At 41.2% G+C, this 16463-nt stretch overlaps 1 protein-coding gene across 1 annotated transcript in view; it reads left to right on the forward strand.

The window, feature by feature from the left end:
* Window positions 1–672: 672 nt before the first annotated feature.
* Window positions 673–16463, forward strand: part of PLCXD3 (phosphatidylinositol specific phospholipase C X domain containing 3) — a 74782-nt gene continuing 58991 nt past the window's right edge. The window contains exon 1 of the mRNA XM_005527957.2: window positions 673–823. Within this exon, the coding sequence (XP_005528014.1) occupies window positions 721–823 (103 nt within the window). The 5' untranslated portion in view covers window positions 673–720. The remainder of the gene's footprint in view (window positions 824–16463) is intronic.

Raw genomic sequence — 16463 nt, forward strand, 5'->3', positions numbered from 1 at the left:
AGAAGAATAAAAAATTATTGCCAAAAAATTAAATCTCCACGGCATGTTCAACTAAGGTGCACTGGTTTTTTTTGGTGGGTTTTTTTTGTTGTTTTTGTTTCTGGTTTTTTTTTTTCATGTGAACAACCCATTGTAAAAAGAGACGTTCCTATCAGGGGCAGATGAAGCCGCCCGGGAGCCGGCTGGCAGGGATGTCGGGTCCCGGCGCGGGGCACTGAGCCGAACCACCGCCAAGGCCGTGGAGGTTCTGCTGAGGCCCATGACCACCAGCCGCCAGCCGGGGCCCCGAGCGCCATCGCAGGCACGGGCGCCCGCCCGGCGTCAGCCCCGCGCTCCCTGAGGGCTCAGCTGCCGGTCCCCGGCCCGGGCCGCGGCGCTGGGGCTGGGGGTGCCCGGAGCCGGGGCTGTGCGGACCCGCCAGGGCCGGGCCGTGGCGCCGCTCCCTCGCCAGCCCCCGCGGTACTTGGGGCGGGACCGCCCGCCGAGTGGCGAGCCCGGCGGTGCCGTCCGGCCACGCCGTGCTCGGTGCCGCCCCCGGGGGCTCTCCCGCCGCCCCGGGGGGAAGCGGGGGGGGCCTGGGGGGGGGGGGGGGGGCGGTGCCAGGCGGGCGGGGCCGGGGCTCGGCGGGGCTGTGGCAGCGGCAGCGGCGGTGGCGGTAGCCGTGGCCGGGACTGGGCGAGTTGGAGCGAGCGGCGGCGGCGGTACAGCTGCGGCGGCAGCATGGCTTCGTCACAGGGAAAGAACGAGCTGCTCTTCGCCGACTGGATGGCAGCGCTGCCCGGCAGCCTCCACAGCACCCCGCTCACCAACCTGGCCATCCCCGGTGGGTGCTCCCGGCTCCCCGCTCCGCGGCCGCCCTACGCCGGGAAGGCGAAGCGCTCGGCGCGGTTCAGTGCTCCACGCCGCTGGGGAGGCTCCGCGGTAGATCCCTTACCGCGCTGCCGCGGGGCTCCGTGCCCGTCCCTTACCGCGCTGCCGCGGGGCTCCGTGCCCGTCCCTTACCGCGGTGCCGCGGGGCTCCGTGCCCGTCCCTTACCGTGCTGCCTTGCACTGCCGGTGGGAAGTGGGTGGGAGTGAGCGGGGCAGGTGCGGGCAGAGGCACCGGCGGGACGCGGCTCCGGCGGCCCCGCGCTGTGAGCGGCTGTGGGGCGGCGGATGCGGAGTGCTCTGCCTGGTGTCGGGGAGGGATGGGAGCGTGTTCCTGTACCGCCGGACTGGCATAACAGCCCAAGCAGTCAACCTCGCCTTGGACCTAAATGCCACATACTGCCCCTTTCCCCGTAAACTTGTGCGGCGAGATGGGTCGGAGCAGGGACGGACGCAGGGCTGCGGCTGCGGGAGGGGAGGCAGGCTGCGGCAGTGTGCGGCTTCATGTCATGTCGCTGTCAGAAAACGCTCGATCTCAACAAAATTTTAAATAAGATGAGATGGCAGGTGATGGTGTTCAGACTACGAACTCTTTCCTGTCTTTTCAGTATGTTTTCTTTTGTAAGATATTAGCTGTGGTTGTAGACTTAGGCAAAATACGTGTTATAATGCAAACCAGTAATTGATTCAGATGATCTCTGGTTTGAGGGAGCACCTCAAGGTTTTGCAAGACCTCTTTTCCAGGATCTTTCCTTTCTAGGGTGTCTGAATGGAATGAGGTTTCAGAGATGCTGAAGCTCTAATGTCTTTTAAGCTTCTTAGGGAAAATGTTCACTTCTTGCAAGTTTCGTGTAGTAGCTACTCATGTTACATCAGTTTTTATAATGCTAAAGACACTTTAGGACAATGTAATAGCAGCTGATATTTGCGAGAATGTGTTTTCTATAGTTTCATTTAGACACAAGTGTGTCCTTCTAAAATTAAGTGTCTCTTAGTTTCTGACGGTTTACCCAAGCTATATCTAGCATTTGGTACACTGAGTGTTGCTGTTGGTTGAATATATCCTGTATAAGATTGTGTCCCTCCAAGGCATAGAAACCCAGGATCAGCAATTGTTACATCAAGTTCAGGTGGAGCTGCAAAAATCTTTCAGTGTAATAACTTTTCATTAACTCACAAACTGTGGAACGCTCTTATGGATTATTGGCATGATGAGAAATTACTCTCTTTTGGATTCATGGCGGTTTTTCATGTAACATGTATTGTTTCAGAGACTTTTTTTCTGGCTTGAGGAGATACGATGAAACTTAACTTGCTTTCAGATGCAAAAAATTGTCTTTGTTATTCATCACCATTAAGTGGCTTCCTCTACCAAAGGAAGCATCATGAGGCTGTTCCTGGTACATTTATTTCACCAAGATCTCTCTGTTACTTTCTCACGGCTTCTTTCTAAAAACTGTCCACAGTTTTTCTGCAGTGGACATTTCTCAGAGCTTTGGCAGTAATAATACAAGCTTTCACACCTTGTTAACATGTTTAAATTAAAAACAAACAAAGCAACCAAACTTACGGTGGGCTGTGCCAGTTAATCCCAATATAGCATTTAGCAGTGGGCAAGGCTCTAAATGCAGACTGATCCCTTACATTGGCAGAACGATTTTGTTCGTATGACAGCAATGCACACAGACTGCTCTTTGTGAAATTAGCAGAAAAGCTTACATGATTTGAGTGGCATAGTGTTAAGACCCTTGAAATTTGTCCTTCTGTTAGTGTAAATTGACACAGACCTCTTGTATGCCTGTCTCACTTTTGAAATGCCAGGTTTGGCAAATAGAGTCTTTTGGGGAGGGTGGCAATGTAGTTCATGTGAATTTGTCAGCAAGGGAGCATGGCACACAAACTATAGGTGTCAGTGCAGTTTAAATACTGTCTTTTAATGGTAGATTTTTTATTATATTAAACATGCAATGTGGACATGCACAATATTAAGTACAAGAGCTAACATGGGATTGGTTTCATCCTTTAAGAAGAAATAACCTTTAGGACATTCATAATATTTGTATGAAAGTTTTCTCCCGTATATCTACAGCTGAGCATTAATAATGTGTGCATAATAGCTATTAGCATATAACTAGTGTTCAAGTAGTTAATGCAAGGAATGTGCATAATCCAAACCTTCATGTGTCAAATCTTTATAGATTTAAGCTGTGAATTTTTCACTGTTTTTGAAGTTTGTGTTTAAGTACTAAAGTATTCATAGCATTTTATTTACATTGCCTGTTTTTTTCTCCTTACCAGAAGAAGTTAACAGTACATTTTTTTATTCTTTTTTTCCAGCAGGATTTAAACTTCACTTGCGCAGTAGGAATACTGATTTTGACCTTAATTCAGCTGGATGAAATTCAGTTCTGGAGCCAGAGTCCAACAGTCAGTCCAATGCTAATGTTGAAGAAAACAAACTATTAGCTTAAAAATGTTAGAATGAATTTTCCTTTACAAAGGGTGTTCCACTGTATTAGGGGGGAAATGTTGTTTTAGAAATCATCAGTACATTTCTCATTGTCCAGAAGGAATGCTTGGAACTGAGGTGATACACTCTGTTGTCTCTAAACAGACATGTTTGTATCGTTTTAGCGGTTGCAAAGAGAAGCACAAACCCCATAATACTCTGTCATGACTGTATTTAAAGAATATGTTGAAGGAATGTTCTGTTCATAATATGTTTAAAAGCGTTGCTCACACCCTTCTATTGTTCAGTTGCTAAGCTTATGCAGGTACAAGTTTGGACAATTTACAACCCCTTATACTTTTGTAAAAAACAAATTTGTGCAGGATTTTGATAGTATTTCAGTAAGTTCTTCTACTCATTTCATTCTTTACAGTTTGAGCTAGGTCCTTCTGTTTTCCCAACTGCAGGAACCCTCTAGATGAGATAGAAATCTCTAATATAGCATTATATAGCCAGCTTTGTCCATCAGAAACTTTTCTATTTGAGTTTCTTCCAGGTATGAAGATGATGCATTTTCTATGAGTTTTTCTTCTTTCTTGAGCTGAATATGTCTGTGTTGTCTTATGCTGCAAGTGGCAGATTTTCCTCAAGTGATAATGGTAGCAAGCAACAGTATACACTCTTTGGAAATAAAATAATCTGTTTGTTTCCAGAAAATGCCACGCATACTTAATCTTCTATTGCTGTAACTATTAGAATAATGAAAGGGTATATTATTTGGACTTTGGGGCAAGATGTACGTCTTCTAGTACTTGCAAACTGCCTCTTGTGTTACAGGATCTGCCTGGCTAAACTCTCAACTCTTTTGGCAAAGAGGAAGGTGGAAGACTGTGGATTTTGGTCTTTGGGGGAGGATATCTTTCATTAGTTGGAAAAATGTGGCTTTGTCAGTGTCTATGCCTCTTTGACCAGGATAAGAAATAGGTTTTTGTAGGCATTGCATGTTTATAGGACTGATTTTTTTGTGCTCCAAAGCTGAGGCTGAAAGGTGAGGTATGGAGAACCTGTATGTTCTGCTGTGTCAATGCACCTTGCTTAATCTGATCATATCAATTACATGCAATGCAATAAATAGACATCAGTAGGCAGCATTTCCTTATGAATTGTTCCACTTACTGATAGTAAACTTTCTTACTGACAGTCTTTAAATATGTGTCTAGTTTAATATCAGAGTCTTTGAACAAATAATTTGTGTTATCATTGTTGCCTTTTCCCCGATGCTAATATTCCAACTCTGAGAAGTCCATAAGAATAATTTATGATGGAAAAGAGTATTTTCTTCCATAAGTAACTCATCTCTCCAACAAAACTGATACTAGCCTAAGATCTGCCATATGAGCAGTCTTGATTCATGCTAGGGGCATGTCTGTATAGTGTGGGTAAAGTCTTCTGAATGAATTTAAGACCTAGAATATCTCTCGAGTGCATAACTTTCCAGAGCTGTGATTCTTCAGGCTTTTGTTTCACAGGAGAGTTTCTGATTTCCGTGTGCAGATGAAACCTCTGACCTGGGCATGTGTTCTTGTTGCTCAAGGAAGCAAAGTAAGCAATACAATTCTCTTGAAAAATATTTCTCCATGACCTCATTGGCTTCTGTGGTTTTTCAGATGGGATTTTTTTTTTTTTTTTGTATTTTGACTATATTTAAAGTTCTTTGTCCGTCAGCTGGAAAGCAATTGCTAGACACAGCAGAGCTACCTTGTCTCACCTCAAATAAGAAGCAGTTGTCAGGTGGAGTTTTTTAATACCACCCATCTTTATAAAAAGGCTCTGAGACTTCAAATTTCTATTTCCCACTATCATCATACTTTGAAAAGAAAGAGCAAGATCTCATAGGGAGTTATTTTACAAAGAGGAGGATGTGTGTTAGTGTTAAATGTCAAAGATGTATTATGATATTTGAAGATGGTATGGGGAGACTTGGGAAAAGCTACTTAATGCAACTGGAATATTTTAGCCTCTTTTGTGAATGATAGCACTGCTGCGTTGACATAACAGCTCTGTTTCAAATTTTTTAACTTCCCTTGTAATAGCTTGAAAATGCTCAAGTGATATTTTGTTTCTTGGGTAGACGTTCCTCATTTTCAGCCCCATGGGGAAATTCTTTCATCTTAAAAAAGGCTAGAAGTTCTTCCTTGCTGGTTATGTAGACACACAGCATTTTCACTGTTTAAATGTTATTAAGAAACACTTTAATTTTGAATAGCCGATGGTTTGGATTTGGCTTAAGAGTGAAGAGTGATTGTCTTTGGGAAGCAGGAATTGTTTCACCCTTGTTTGTCTGCTCATAATCAGCGGAATACCTCTGCTTCACTTGCCTGGGTCCAATTCTGTACAAAATCGTCTTTGCCTAGAACTGTAAACTGATGATGCAGGTAAACTTATAAATAAAACTGTAATGCAAGTTGCCCATTAGCATTTGACACACATATGTACCTAGAAGAATTCTTTATTTTCCTGCTGTGCCTTGCACTCCGTTTTCAGTGTTTTTTTACCAGAAATAAGTGCCTTATGCTTTGTTTTCTTATCAGAAAATGAGCAAATATCCTTAGAACTTTCCTTTAGGATAGCTCTTTTCTAATTTGTTGATAGTCTTTTTACATCAACCACTTTTATCCACAAAACAGTTTCTCACTGTCCTTGTATATGCTAATGTGTAATTTCCAGCCCTTTCAAAAATATTTCTATGTGATACAGTTTCCTGTGGCATTCACCATTAATTTCTCCTGCTGTGACGTGTTTCTGCCACACACACAATAAAGCTGTTTGGTTACTCACACTGCCGTAAAAATCAAACAGTTCAAACCCTTCGGTTACTTGCCCATCTGCTACGAGAGGTAATTTGAAACTGCTTTTGCTTGGTTTCCCAACAGGGGCTGTTTATTAACCCAGCAGTCTCTGTCCACTGTGTCTCCTGCAGCTCAGTTCCAGCAGAACTGCGTTCTCCAACCTGCCTCGCATCTTGCCACCGTGGCAGGTGTGGCAGAGGAAACAGCTTTGTTGCCATCTGGAATTATTTCTGTCTTTCCAGCTCAATGAACGGAGGGGTTTTTTTATTTCTTATCTGAAAATTTCTTGACTGTTCTTTGTATCCAAACTGCCCTTACCTTCTGACAGTCGTTAACTTTGTGTTTGGTGTGTGGTTTATGTTTATCCTATGGTTCTTACTATACTGTAGCTTGAACTCTACTCTTTTGTGCAAAATTGATCTTGCTTTGAAGATGCTCAGCTGTGAGACACACTCAACTGTGTAAGTAGTTTAAAGTGCAAGTCTTAGGTATACAAAGTTATGCAGACTGTAACTTTAAACTCCCTAAGAGTGCTGGGCAATCTCTTCTACTGTTATATAGAAATAATAATTAAAATGCTCACTACTTTTTTAGAAATTAAGTGTATGTTATTTATAAATACTCTTCAGATTTAGTAGACAGATTTGTGTTTAACCATTCTACTCTTCAAAGAGAAGCCAGTTCCAGGGAGAATAACTTTCTTTGCCATCTTGTCCTTTGTTCAAAGTAGGTTCAAATTATAGGTGTTAATTTGTGAACAGATCTCCTTGTGCAATCCCTACCGTATAGCCCTTGGGACACTATGGACAATATAATTGGGAAGAAATGTGGTTCAAAATCTGAAGGTTTGGATTTTAATCTAAATTTTTGCAAAGTGGAATGGTTTTTCATTTGACCTACTGTAGCAAACCTTTGTTTAATCTTTTTCCATTATTTTGAGCAGCTATATAGTGTCAGCTAATAACTATACATAAAGGCTGAAATACATTCTTTCATTTTAGAAAGTCCAGGTTTCTAGTTTTCTGTCTATTTTAATACCATATCAGCTTTCACCATAATCTAATTTAAAACAAATTACTAAAACAGTTTTCAGATGCTTTGCCATCTTTTAAAATGATGTCTCTGTTCATATTAAATAAAGATAATCTTTGGTTCATCCAATCTCTGAACTGATTTGCTTGCATACCTCATGTTTAAATACTTACTGTTTCAGCTGTGAAAATAAAAGTTTTCAAAATACTGAAAGAAGATAGAGGATGGAAAGAAGAAATGGATTTCCCTTGTTGTGGTTCCAGGCTTTGCTGCCTTCTGTGTATGTCACTTAGGATGTTTCAGATGATTGGAGATACATGACATGTGCTGCTGCCATCAAGGCAAACACCCATCCATGAAGTCTACTGCATTATGAATTTTGCTCGTAATTTATAAAAGCCAGGATAAAGGGCACTGAACTAATGTAGCCTTTAATAAATTCTGTAGCTATTTTTTTTAACAAAACAAACTCCAGTGAGATGAGTAGTGTACTTCATGATTTACCTTGTTGTCATGCTGTCATCCATAATGGTTTTGTGTTTGAATATAATTTTTTTTAATCCTATTAAACATTTGGCTTTTATTTATACATTGGCAGCCATGCAGCTTGGTTTTATAATTATGAAAGGTTGCTAAACTGGGATTTAAGTGAGAGCAAGAAAAATGTAGAAAAGATGAGTTACATGTAGTGCTGTGCAATCAAATTGATGCTTTAGATCTTCAAAGGTTATTAGTTTGTTAGTTTTGCTAAATCCTTTTGTTAGAACTTGGACCTTCAAAATACATGCTTCAAAAATACATGTTTCAGGCTAGTCTGGGTATTAGCATGAAAACCAAATGGCATGTTTGTACCTCTCCTGAACCAGCATGTGACTGGAATTGTCTTCTGATGTTTCACTCGGATGCCTGCCATTACAAGGTAGAAGAGAAATGGAAACACATTTTCATTAACATAATTAATTAACATCTATTGACACATTTTCATTAACTGTGAAGTGCTGAATGGTCTTAAGACAGCTGTTAGAAATCCCAAAACTCCTGATAGAAATTTCTGCCATGTTTTCTGATTTGTAGGGTGGGTCTAGTAATCTCAAAGAGACCACTGATACTAAGGCTGGCCTTGCTCTTAGGAGGAGAGCTGGGTTAGGTAGTCTGCTCAGTGGGTTATAGAACATTTCACTGACCCCCTGTGCTTTGCAAGGAAGGGTGTTTGTTTTACACTGCAAAGCTCACAAATGTTTTTGGTGGAGTGCTGCTTTCCATCCATCGTGCATGCTACCCGGAAGTTGCTTTGTCAGTGGGCAAGTTTGAGCAGGTACTCATTCTAGGTGCTAGCACAGGAATCCCAGGAGATTTGCTGCTTAGTCTTCTTTACTTCTGTTGAAACCCTCATATTTTGCAAGAATGTTCTAAATTGTGTTCACAAATACTGTATCAGAAGCCATGCAAGCTGAGGTAGTGGTGTCTCTTGTATTTCATGTGTGAGGATGTGTGTTCCCATCATGTGATGCAAAAATGTGAGACCCTTGGATGGGTTCCCTCAGATTCGAAGTGCCTGCATCTCCAAAGGGGCTCATCTGTGGGCAGATCAGGAGATCACTTTGAAGCTGCTGCAGTAGGCACCTGCCAGTTGCTTTTTCCATTGCTGGAAAGCAGTGAAGATTGTGTTGGCACTCTGCATGGCACCATGGGAGGAGTAATTTGTTCACTGGAGTAAACAGGCTGGATGAAGCTGGTTTTGAACAGAAATTCCCCGCTTAACCTAAGCCACAAAAAGGGGGAGGAGGATATTGATTGGAAGAGACAAAGATCTAGTTTGGACACTGAGTAGTATATGCTATCTTTGTATTAATCTGCATCCTCACTGCACTAAAAAAACCCACTTTTTCAGTATTTTTTTGGTATAGAAAACCTGTATGTTTAAATTCAGGACACTCAGATGACACGAATCCAAACCTGGAATTATCTGTTTTGGGCCATGTTTGTGTGTTAGTTTGTTCAGTTTGTTCTGTTTTTAGTGGCTTAACTTTTCCCCACCTTGTATAGTTCTCTCACCATTTCCATGGTTGAAGTGAAACTTTGCCAGTGGTATGGAAATACTCAATTTTGATGAACTGTGATCTGCAGCACATTGCTCGGTTGGGGTTCTGCCTTCCTCTGCTTCTGCAAAATTGACAGCCATTCTTCTTTCAAATAGGAGAGATCACCTCAAAACAGGTGCTGTCCAGGGTGGGAACGGGGAGCACATGTCTAGACATGCTTCAAGGCTTATCTAGGAGTGCAGGCTCTTGCTGTGAGAGGGAGCTGGACTCATGCCCTTAGCCAAGTGTTATTTAGTGCATGTGCTGAGTGAGTGTTTTGAGAAACATTTTATAAGTTGACAATACATAAGGAGAAAACAAGCCAGCTTCAGTAATTTTTGGATGTAGCTGTATTATAGGGGAAACAAGCCAAGGGATACTGTGAAGGACGTGAACAGCACATGTACAAATGAGTGCTGTTGCTTCTGGTGTGCATGAGGTGGGTTTCCTTTAGAAATCACAGTGTGTAATATGGAGAAAACTAGAATTTCTAAGACTAGTTTTAATGAACTGGCTAGCAATGCTTCAGACTCTCCTTGCTGAAAACAGGGTGTGAATCAAAAAAAACCAACACTGACTTTGAGAGCTTAGAATGGTGTGGTGGTGGTGGTACCACAAAGAAATGTTTGGCTTTTGTGCCATTATATATTTGGCTGTCACGTCCTCCTGCCCTGCAGGAGTGAGAACAAGTCACTGTAAGGTTGGATGATCTGGTCCATGTTGGGATTTCAGTTCCTAGCTGCTTATTGGTATGCTTTGTACACCACAGAATTCTTACTGTTTCCTTTGAGGCTGCATCCTTCACAAAACCAAGAGTAACCTCTGCTATCAGAAAGTGACTTCAGTTTTGCAGGAGAGCCCTGTTTGTATCTGGATAAATAAACAGAATGAGGATTAAATTGAAACAGGGTTAAACTGGGTGAAGGTGAAGGTCTAGGGCCAGGGGAAGAAGTGCTGTGCTGAAGGGAGATCAAAGGTGCAGTTAGTTTAGTGCGTTGACTCTGGTGTCATCTCTGATCTGTGTCATGGAAAAGGCTCAAGGACAAGGTGAGAATAAAGGAATATTCCTCCCTACACATATTCCTTTACTCTTCTGGCCTGTGTAGTTTTCAGAACTGGATTTTACGTTTATTCAGCATGGCTCTCCCATATGTGCTAAGAGAGATAAGGTTTCTTAATCTACAAGCTATCGATCCTGGGCTGTGAATTACCTTGAATTTTCCTACAGAGGAAGATGATGGTGTTTTGTTGTCATTTTTAGATTTTATTAATTGGTTTCATATTTCAAAAGGTATTCAGAAATGCTGATAAACAAATTAAATTCCTTGAGAGCAGCTTCTCTAAGCCAAGTGAGAGATAATACCTTTTCATTTTGAAATTGCTATTGTCTACAGGAGCATGCTGTTCTTGCAACGCAGAAGACAAGAAGCAAAATGCAATCCCTTTTGCATCTCAGTTTCCATCAGGTGTTACTTCAGCTCTGTCTTAAGTGTGGAATACAGGCCAGAAATAGGGGATTTGTAAAACCAATAGAGACACAGAGAAGTATTCTAATAGGAAATGATATTTGAAAGTGGGGATAGGATAATATGCCTGTTTTTCTGCCTGCTAGATTAAAACAGTGCTTACAAGTTACTATGTAAGACAAAGTAATGTGTTTTAAAAATTCACACCAATTTACAAGCAAACCAGGAAAGATCCAGGAGGAGAGAAGGGAACTAACTATGCTTCAAGTGAATTATTTTTCTTAAGTTCAACTCAATTCATGGTTTGGGTGCTTTTTTTTCCCTTTGGATGAGTTTCCAGCAGTTTATTGGATAACAAGATTCACTCACTGAGAGGAGAAATTTTAATGTGAATATAACTGGTTTTCCACTACCTCATACCATGTGTAAATGCAGATCTGTATGAAATGTCACTAAATCAGTGCAGTAACTGTATTTTTACTTTGTGCACTGTGTAGGGTGGAACTGAGTCTGCCTCAGTTAGCTCTTGATGAATAAATTGCTCTGAACATCTGAAGAAAGCAATGCTGACTAGATGATGAATTTAAATATGGCCCTCTAAAATACCCAATGTAATGCATTTGTCAGAAAGAAAAGTATAGTTTTAAAGTGAACCATTATTAAATACCTACATTAAAGAAAAAAAATACATATCATCAGAGTGAAAAAATCACAAGATTTATGGTTCAGCTTTATCCAAAAATTCTATTGTCTTTGCTTATTGCCTAAATATAAACCAGAGAACAACAAAGGAAAAGCAGGTTTGGGGATTTTACTACTGCATTACAAAGTCAGCTGACACATACACTGTGATGACTAATGGTGTTAGATCAGACCCTTATGTACAGAAGAGAAGAAAATAGAATATAGCCTAATTGATTATTTTGAGGCTGAAATACCACTAAGTAATACTTTGGATTTTATCTGTATTGTAATGATGTTTGAGGTAGCAGGCCTTTCACAGACTTGCTCCTTTTTACTGTAGAAAATACAGTGTATTAACATTTATTTGTAATAATATGCTTTAATATTTAGACCAAAGTATTTCAAAAACAAGCTAGCTTTTTTTTCAAAGTTATAACATATCTTTTAATATGTTGATGCAATTGAAGTCAGGAGAACTCTTGGAACAAGATATGTGAAGGTTGAAATTTCTGGGTTTTGTTCTCCCAATGCAGATGTAGTGATTTTTTTCCTGGAATTACTGTGGAATTGAGATAGGTGTTGAAGCAGAAAATACTCTTCAAGGAGGAGCTTTAAAATTTGGGTTATTTGAGGCTGCATACAGTTGCTTCATAATAGCAGTATTGCTCTGTCTTCTGAAGCTTGTAACACCAAGGCTCATCATACCTCTTTTGAACAGCTTCTTCCAAAAGACCAATCCTCTTCCTTTGGTCTCTGATCTAGGCTGGATTTTCATGTTGCATGACTGTGTGATGGCTTAAAAGCAGATAGTTTAAATTACGCTGGGGAGAACAGAAGAGCAGCTGTCAAAAACACCACATGGATTTCTGTATTGCATTGAAGGTAAGGATTTATGGAGTTTTGATATCTGGACTGGGCACTGAGAAGAGTAGTAGAGCTGGAGATCCCTGAGACATCACAGTGCAAGTGATCAGACATGGTGACTTCTACATTGTTCCTGCTAAGTAGATACAGCTCTATACCAGCTTGTAAAAACACTGGTGACTGGTGGTGGAGCTGGCTAGGACAGGGCTTCTGACTTCTGGCTTTTGCTGATGCTTGAGCCAAAGACATAGGCTTAAAGCTTGGCTGAAAGAAATGTCCAGAGCATGGAAAGTGTGGGCATGTTTTAACCATCTCCATAGCCTCCATATTAAACACTAATTATAAAGGATTCATTTTCTCTATTATGACAGGATGTTTTTCCATGTTTTGTTGACAGGAAAACTAAATTACTTGATTAAAATTGGGGATGCTGAGGCAGGAATAGAAAATTAACCTGTGTTTTATAGATCTTAATTAAGTGACTTGACCTTTAAACCATGCATTTTCCTAAGCATAGAGGAGAAAGAGGGTATGTCCAGCTTCTCGTGACAGCAGACATGTCAGGTTTTTATGTCTTGTACATGACATATGTGTACTTTACACTATGTCATACCAGCAAGGGAAGGAAACATTTTACACAGGAAAGCAAAACGTGCATCAAATGTTATGGCATACAGAACACTGCATTGCATCACCCACCTCTGAAGTGGTCTCTGAGAAGAAGGACCAGCCAGAGGTGAGACCAAGCTGTGAGTGGTTTGGCAGATCTCCATGGATTAGAGGGTGAGCTGCAGGAGATAAAGTTTTTGGCCTCACTTGTAAATCGAATGAAGGGTTACAGAAGCTCCAGCTAAATGGGAAGTTTGCAAGCTCTGCAGAGCAAGGGAGGCCAGTTAGCAGCTTATTCTGAATCACATTGGGGGTTGCTTGTGCTGTCTTGGAGTTATATGCAAGCGCTGCCTCGACACTGTACTGGATATTCTCTAGTGGCATCTGGCAGCACTTTTCCCCCTTTCAGTCTGGGAACCACAGACAGCTGGTTTTATCTGCATCCTTCAGTCACCTGTGCAAAGAACCAAAGTGTGGGATTGATTCCTGATGTGAAGTTTATTAAGCAAGTTGCATATTGCTGTAATCTTTAATGTTCTAGTGGGGAGAGAGGCAAGGTGTGAGCACTTGGAAGCCTCATAAACATTGCCTCAAAGCATGAAGGCAGCAGTAGTTTCATCCATGCTTCCAAGATGATGCAAGAGAGAGAATAAAGTGAAAATAAATAAATAAATATTCTAGAGGCTGGAGGGATGCAGATGAGCCCTTTGGGTTACTACCCTAAATATCTGCCTGGAGATTAGGTGTGAGCACTGCCAGATTTAGCCCAACCTCTTTGCAAAGCATTGCTTCAGAAAGCATCTAGAGCATATCCCAGGAGTCTTTTGTTAGCTGATTTTGCTTTGAAGACTTCAGAAAAAGTTAAGGAAAATGTATGCTCAGAAAGAGGGGACACAGGTATTAATTACACTGCTGTTGGGGAAAATAAGTGAAATTTACAGTAAAAAGGCACGCATTTTACTGCTAAATAATGGGATATACCTAGGCGTTTCACCAGCTGCTACATTTTTTATGGGCTTTGAAAAGACTATTTTACTTCTGCTGTTCTTGTGTGTGTTCTGAAAATATGCATTGCTACGATACCCTTATCGTGTAAATTTTGTACTCAGGACCCCTGTTCGGAGAGAGCTGCCTATATACCATTGCAGCCCAGGCCTTACTTTTAAAAAATGTCAGTGTGAGAGGATTTGCTGTGAAGTTTTTGTAAAACAAGCAATAAACCATGCAGGTAAATGGTTTCTGCAAGCTCACAGAATGGAGCTGTGTTCTGACAGTTTGGTGCTGTGATCAAGCAATGTTGCAGTATTGAAATACTTCATGAGTTCCAAGCTTGGATGTTTAAAGTGAAAACTGTTGACAAAATTTTTTTATAACTTTAAATTTTTTATAGCTTTAATTTCAATTGGAATATTGAATTACTGAAGCCCTAAAAGGTTGTTTGCCAGTAGGCCTATGCCTGCTGTTACACACTTCCTGCTGTTCTTGGCAGTGAATTCACGATGACTTCAGAAAAATAACTTCAAGGAATTTCTTTGGGGATGAAGAGTGAGGCTGATTAATGACTTTGTCAAAGCAACAGGTTAAAACTTCTTTACAGTTATCCTGTTGTGTATGATACTTCCTAAAAAATCCAAAATAAATATTGATAGCAGTGTTTGCATCCAGTCAATCTGAATGGCTTGCTGGTCAAGGCAGCACTGAACTAGTAAAACTAGGTACTGAACAGGGAGCTTCTTCATTGCTGCAGTGTTTGGGTCCTATTTCATTTAATATTTTTTCACTAACAACCTAGCTGAGAACAAGTTCATTATTGAAATATACAAGTAATACCAGTGTAGAGAAGCACATGAAAACACTGGCCTCTATTGCCTCACAGAGAAATGGACTTGATTTGGATAAAAATAAACTGAAAGACAGGGTTTTTTTTAGAAGAGGGATTTGAAACATTAAATTCAGGAAGAGACTTGGAAGGTGGCAGAGGCTGGGATTATGAGAGGTGAGGAAGCTGGGAAGAAATCACCACTGCTGTCCTTAGCCACATGCTCAGAACCGTGATGGTTAATGAAGAGGAGGTGGGTCTGGCTGCAAATGAGATGCAATATTCACAGAATAAGTTGAGTTGGATGGGACTCACAAAGCCCTGCACAGGACCATCCCTAAGAATCACACTCTGTGCTGGATAACGTGGATGGATTCCAGGAGCACCGGTCATCATCTGTCCCAGCCGATGCACCTGTCTGCTGCAGGTTGGCAGCAGGTCCGTGAGGTTTACTCATGAGGGAACTCTCCACAATACACTTCCAGAAACTTCTCAAGAGATGAAAAGTGTTCATCCATGCCTTGTTGATTTATCTTGAAGTGACATTACTTTCTGGCAGAAAGCATTTAGAAGAAGTAGTTCAGAGAGTAGCAATTAAAATGTGTTTATATTTCTCCATCAGGGTCAAGTTTGGAAGTGTATTGTAAATGTAGAGAGTTTGCTGCTAATCCAGACTATGGGTGATTTACCACTACTGTTGTTGTACAAAACTTGATGCTGTGAATTCCTTGGTAAATGGTTTTCCCATGCCATATGGAAGGGGGGAGGCACTGGATTACTGAATTTTTTTACATGACTTGACTTGCTCCCTGAGCTTTTCTCTGCAGGGGGCGTCTTAAGCTCTGTCAAAATGCAGTACTCTTTCATAGTGCAGTTTTGTGAGGAGTAACTCTGTCTGGTAAAGAGCCAACATCTGTGACTTTGGAGCCTGTGTCTAGATTGTTGTGTGTGTGGCAGAGTCTGAACCAATGAAATTACAGCCTGATGATTATGCAGAAATCACTACTTATCAAGCAGCAAATTTTAGATTCTTTTTCTCTTACCAGTGAGGTCTTTTACATGAACCAGCTTTCTGATAGGACTGTTCATACTATAAGAAACCTCTCCTTAACTGGAGGATGACAACCTCCAGTTGGGCCTTAGTTACTGGTGTAACTCAGGTGAGAAGTAAATTTACATTTTAGTTATTTGCTGGAGTCAAAGCACATTCTATCCTAGAGAAAATGTAAAGCAGGGAAGACACAAGGAAATATATTAACAATTAAAAGTAATACTACTTTTCAATATATGGTGATACTTCGAGGTTAGCTGTCCCTGACCCATGGGACAGACCTGACCACAGCTGCTAGCTATTGTCTGTAGCTCACTTACCATCCGATTTCAGCTGCACTGGCTCAACTATTATTTTTGCGTACTGCCTACACTGTTGTTGTTCTCTGGCAGTATTTCATCCTTAACCTCTGCAAGATCCAGAGAGAAAATCTGATCTCTCCATGTCTTGTTCTGGGGTGCTAGTCACATCTTTTGCTGTAGAAATGCTTCCATAACATGAAGACAAACGAAAGGTCTGGTGATACGGAATAAACTACTAGTGTCTCCCTCTCTGAAACTTGTAATATGCACTGAAAAAGAATTCCTGTTACTTACAATTTGCACAGTTTCTGAATATGTATGTTAAAATGCCGGGGTTCCTGTTGGGAGTCCACATGATACCAAATTATCATCTTTTTTAGGCAGTGACAT

Source organism: Pseudopodoces humilis, chromosome 4 (assembly GCF_049639895.1).
Source record: "Pseudopodoces humilis isolate 2021_Gansu_Grassland_sample_001 chromosome 4, ASM4963989v1, whole genome shotgun sequence".
Classification (NCBI taxonomy): Eukaryota; Metazoa; Chordata; class Aves; order Passeriformes; family Paridae; genus Pseudopodoces; species Pseudopodoces humilis.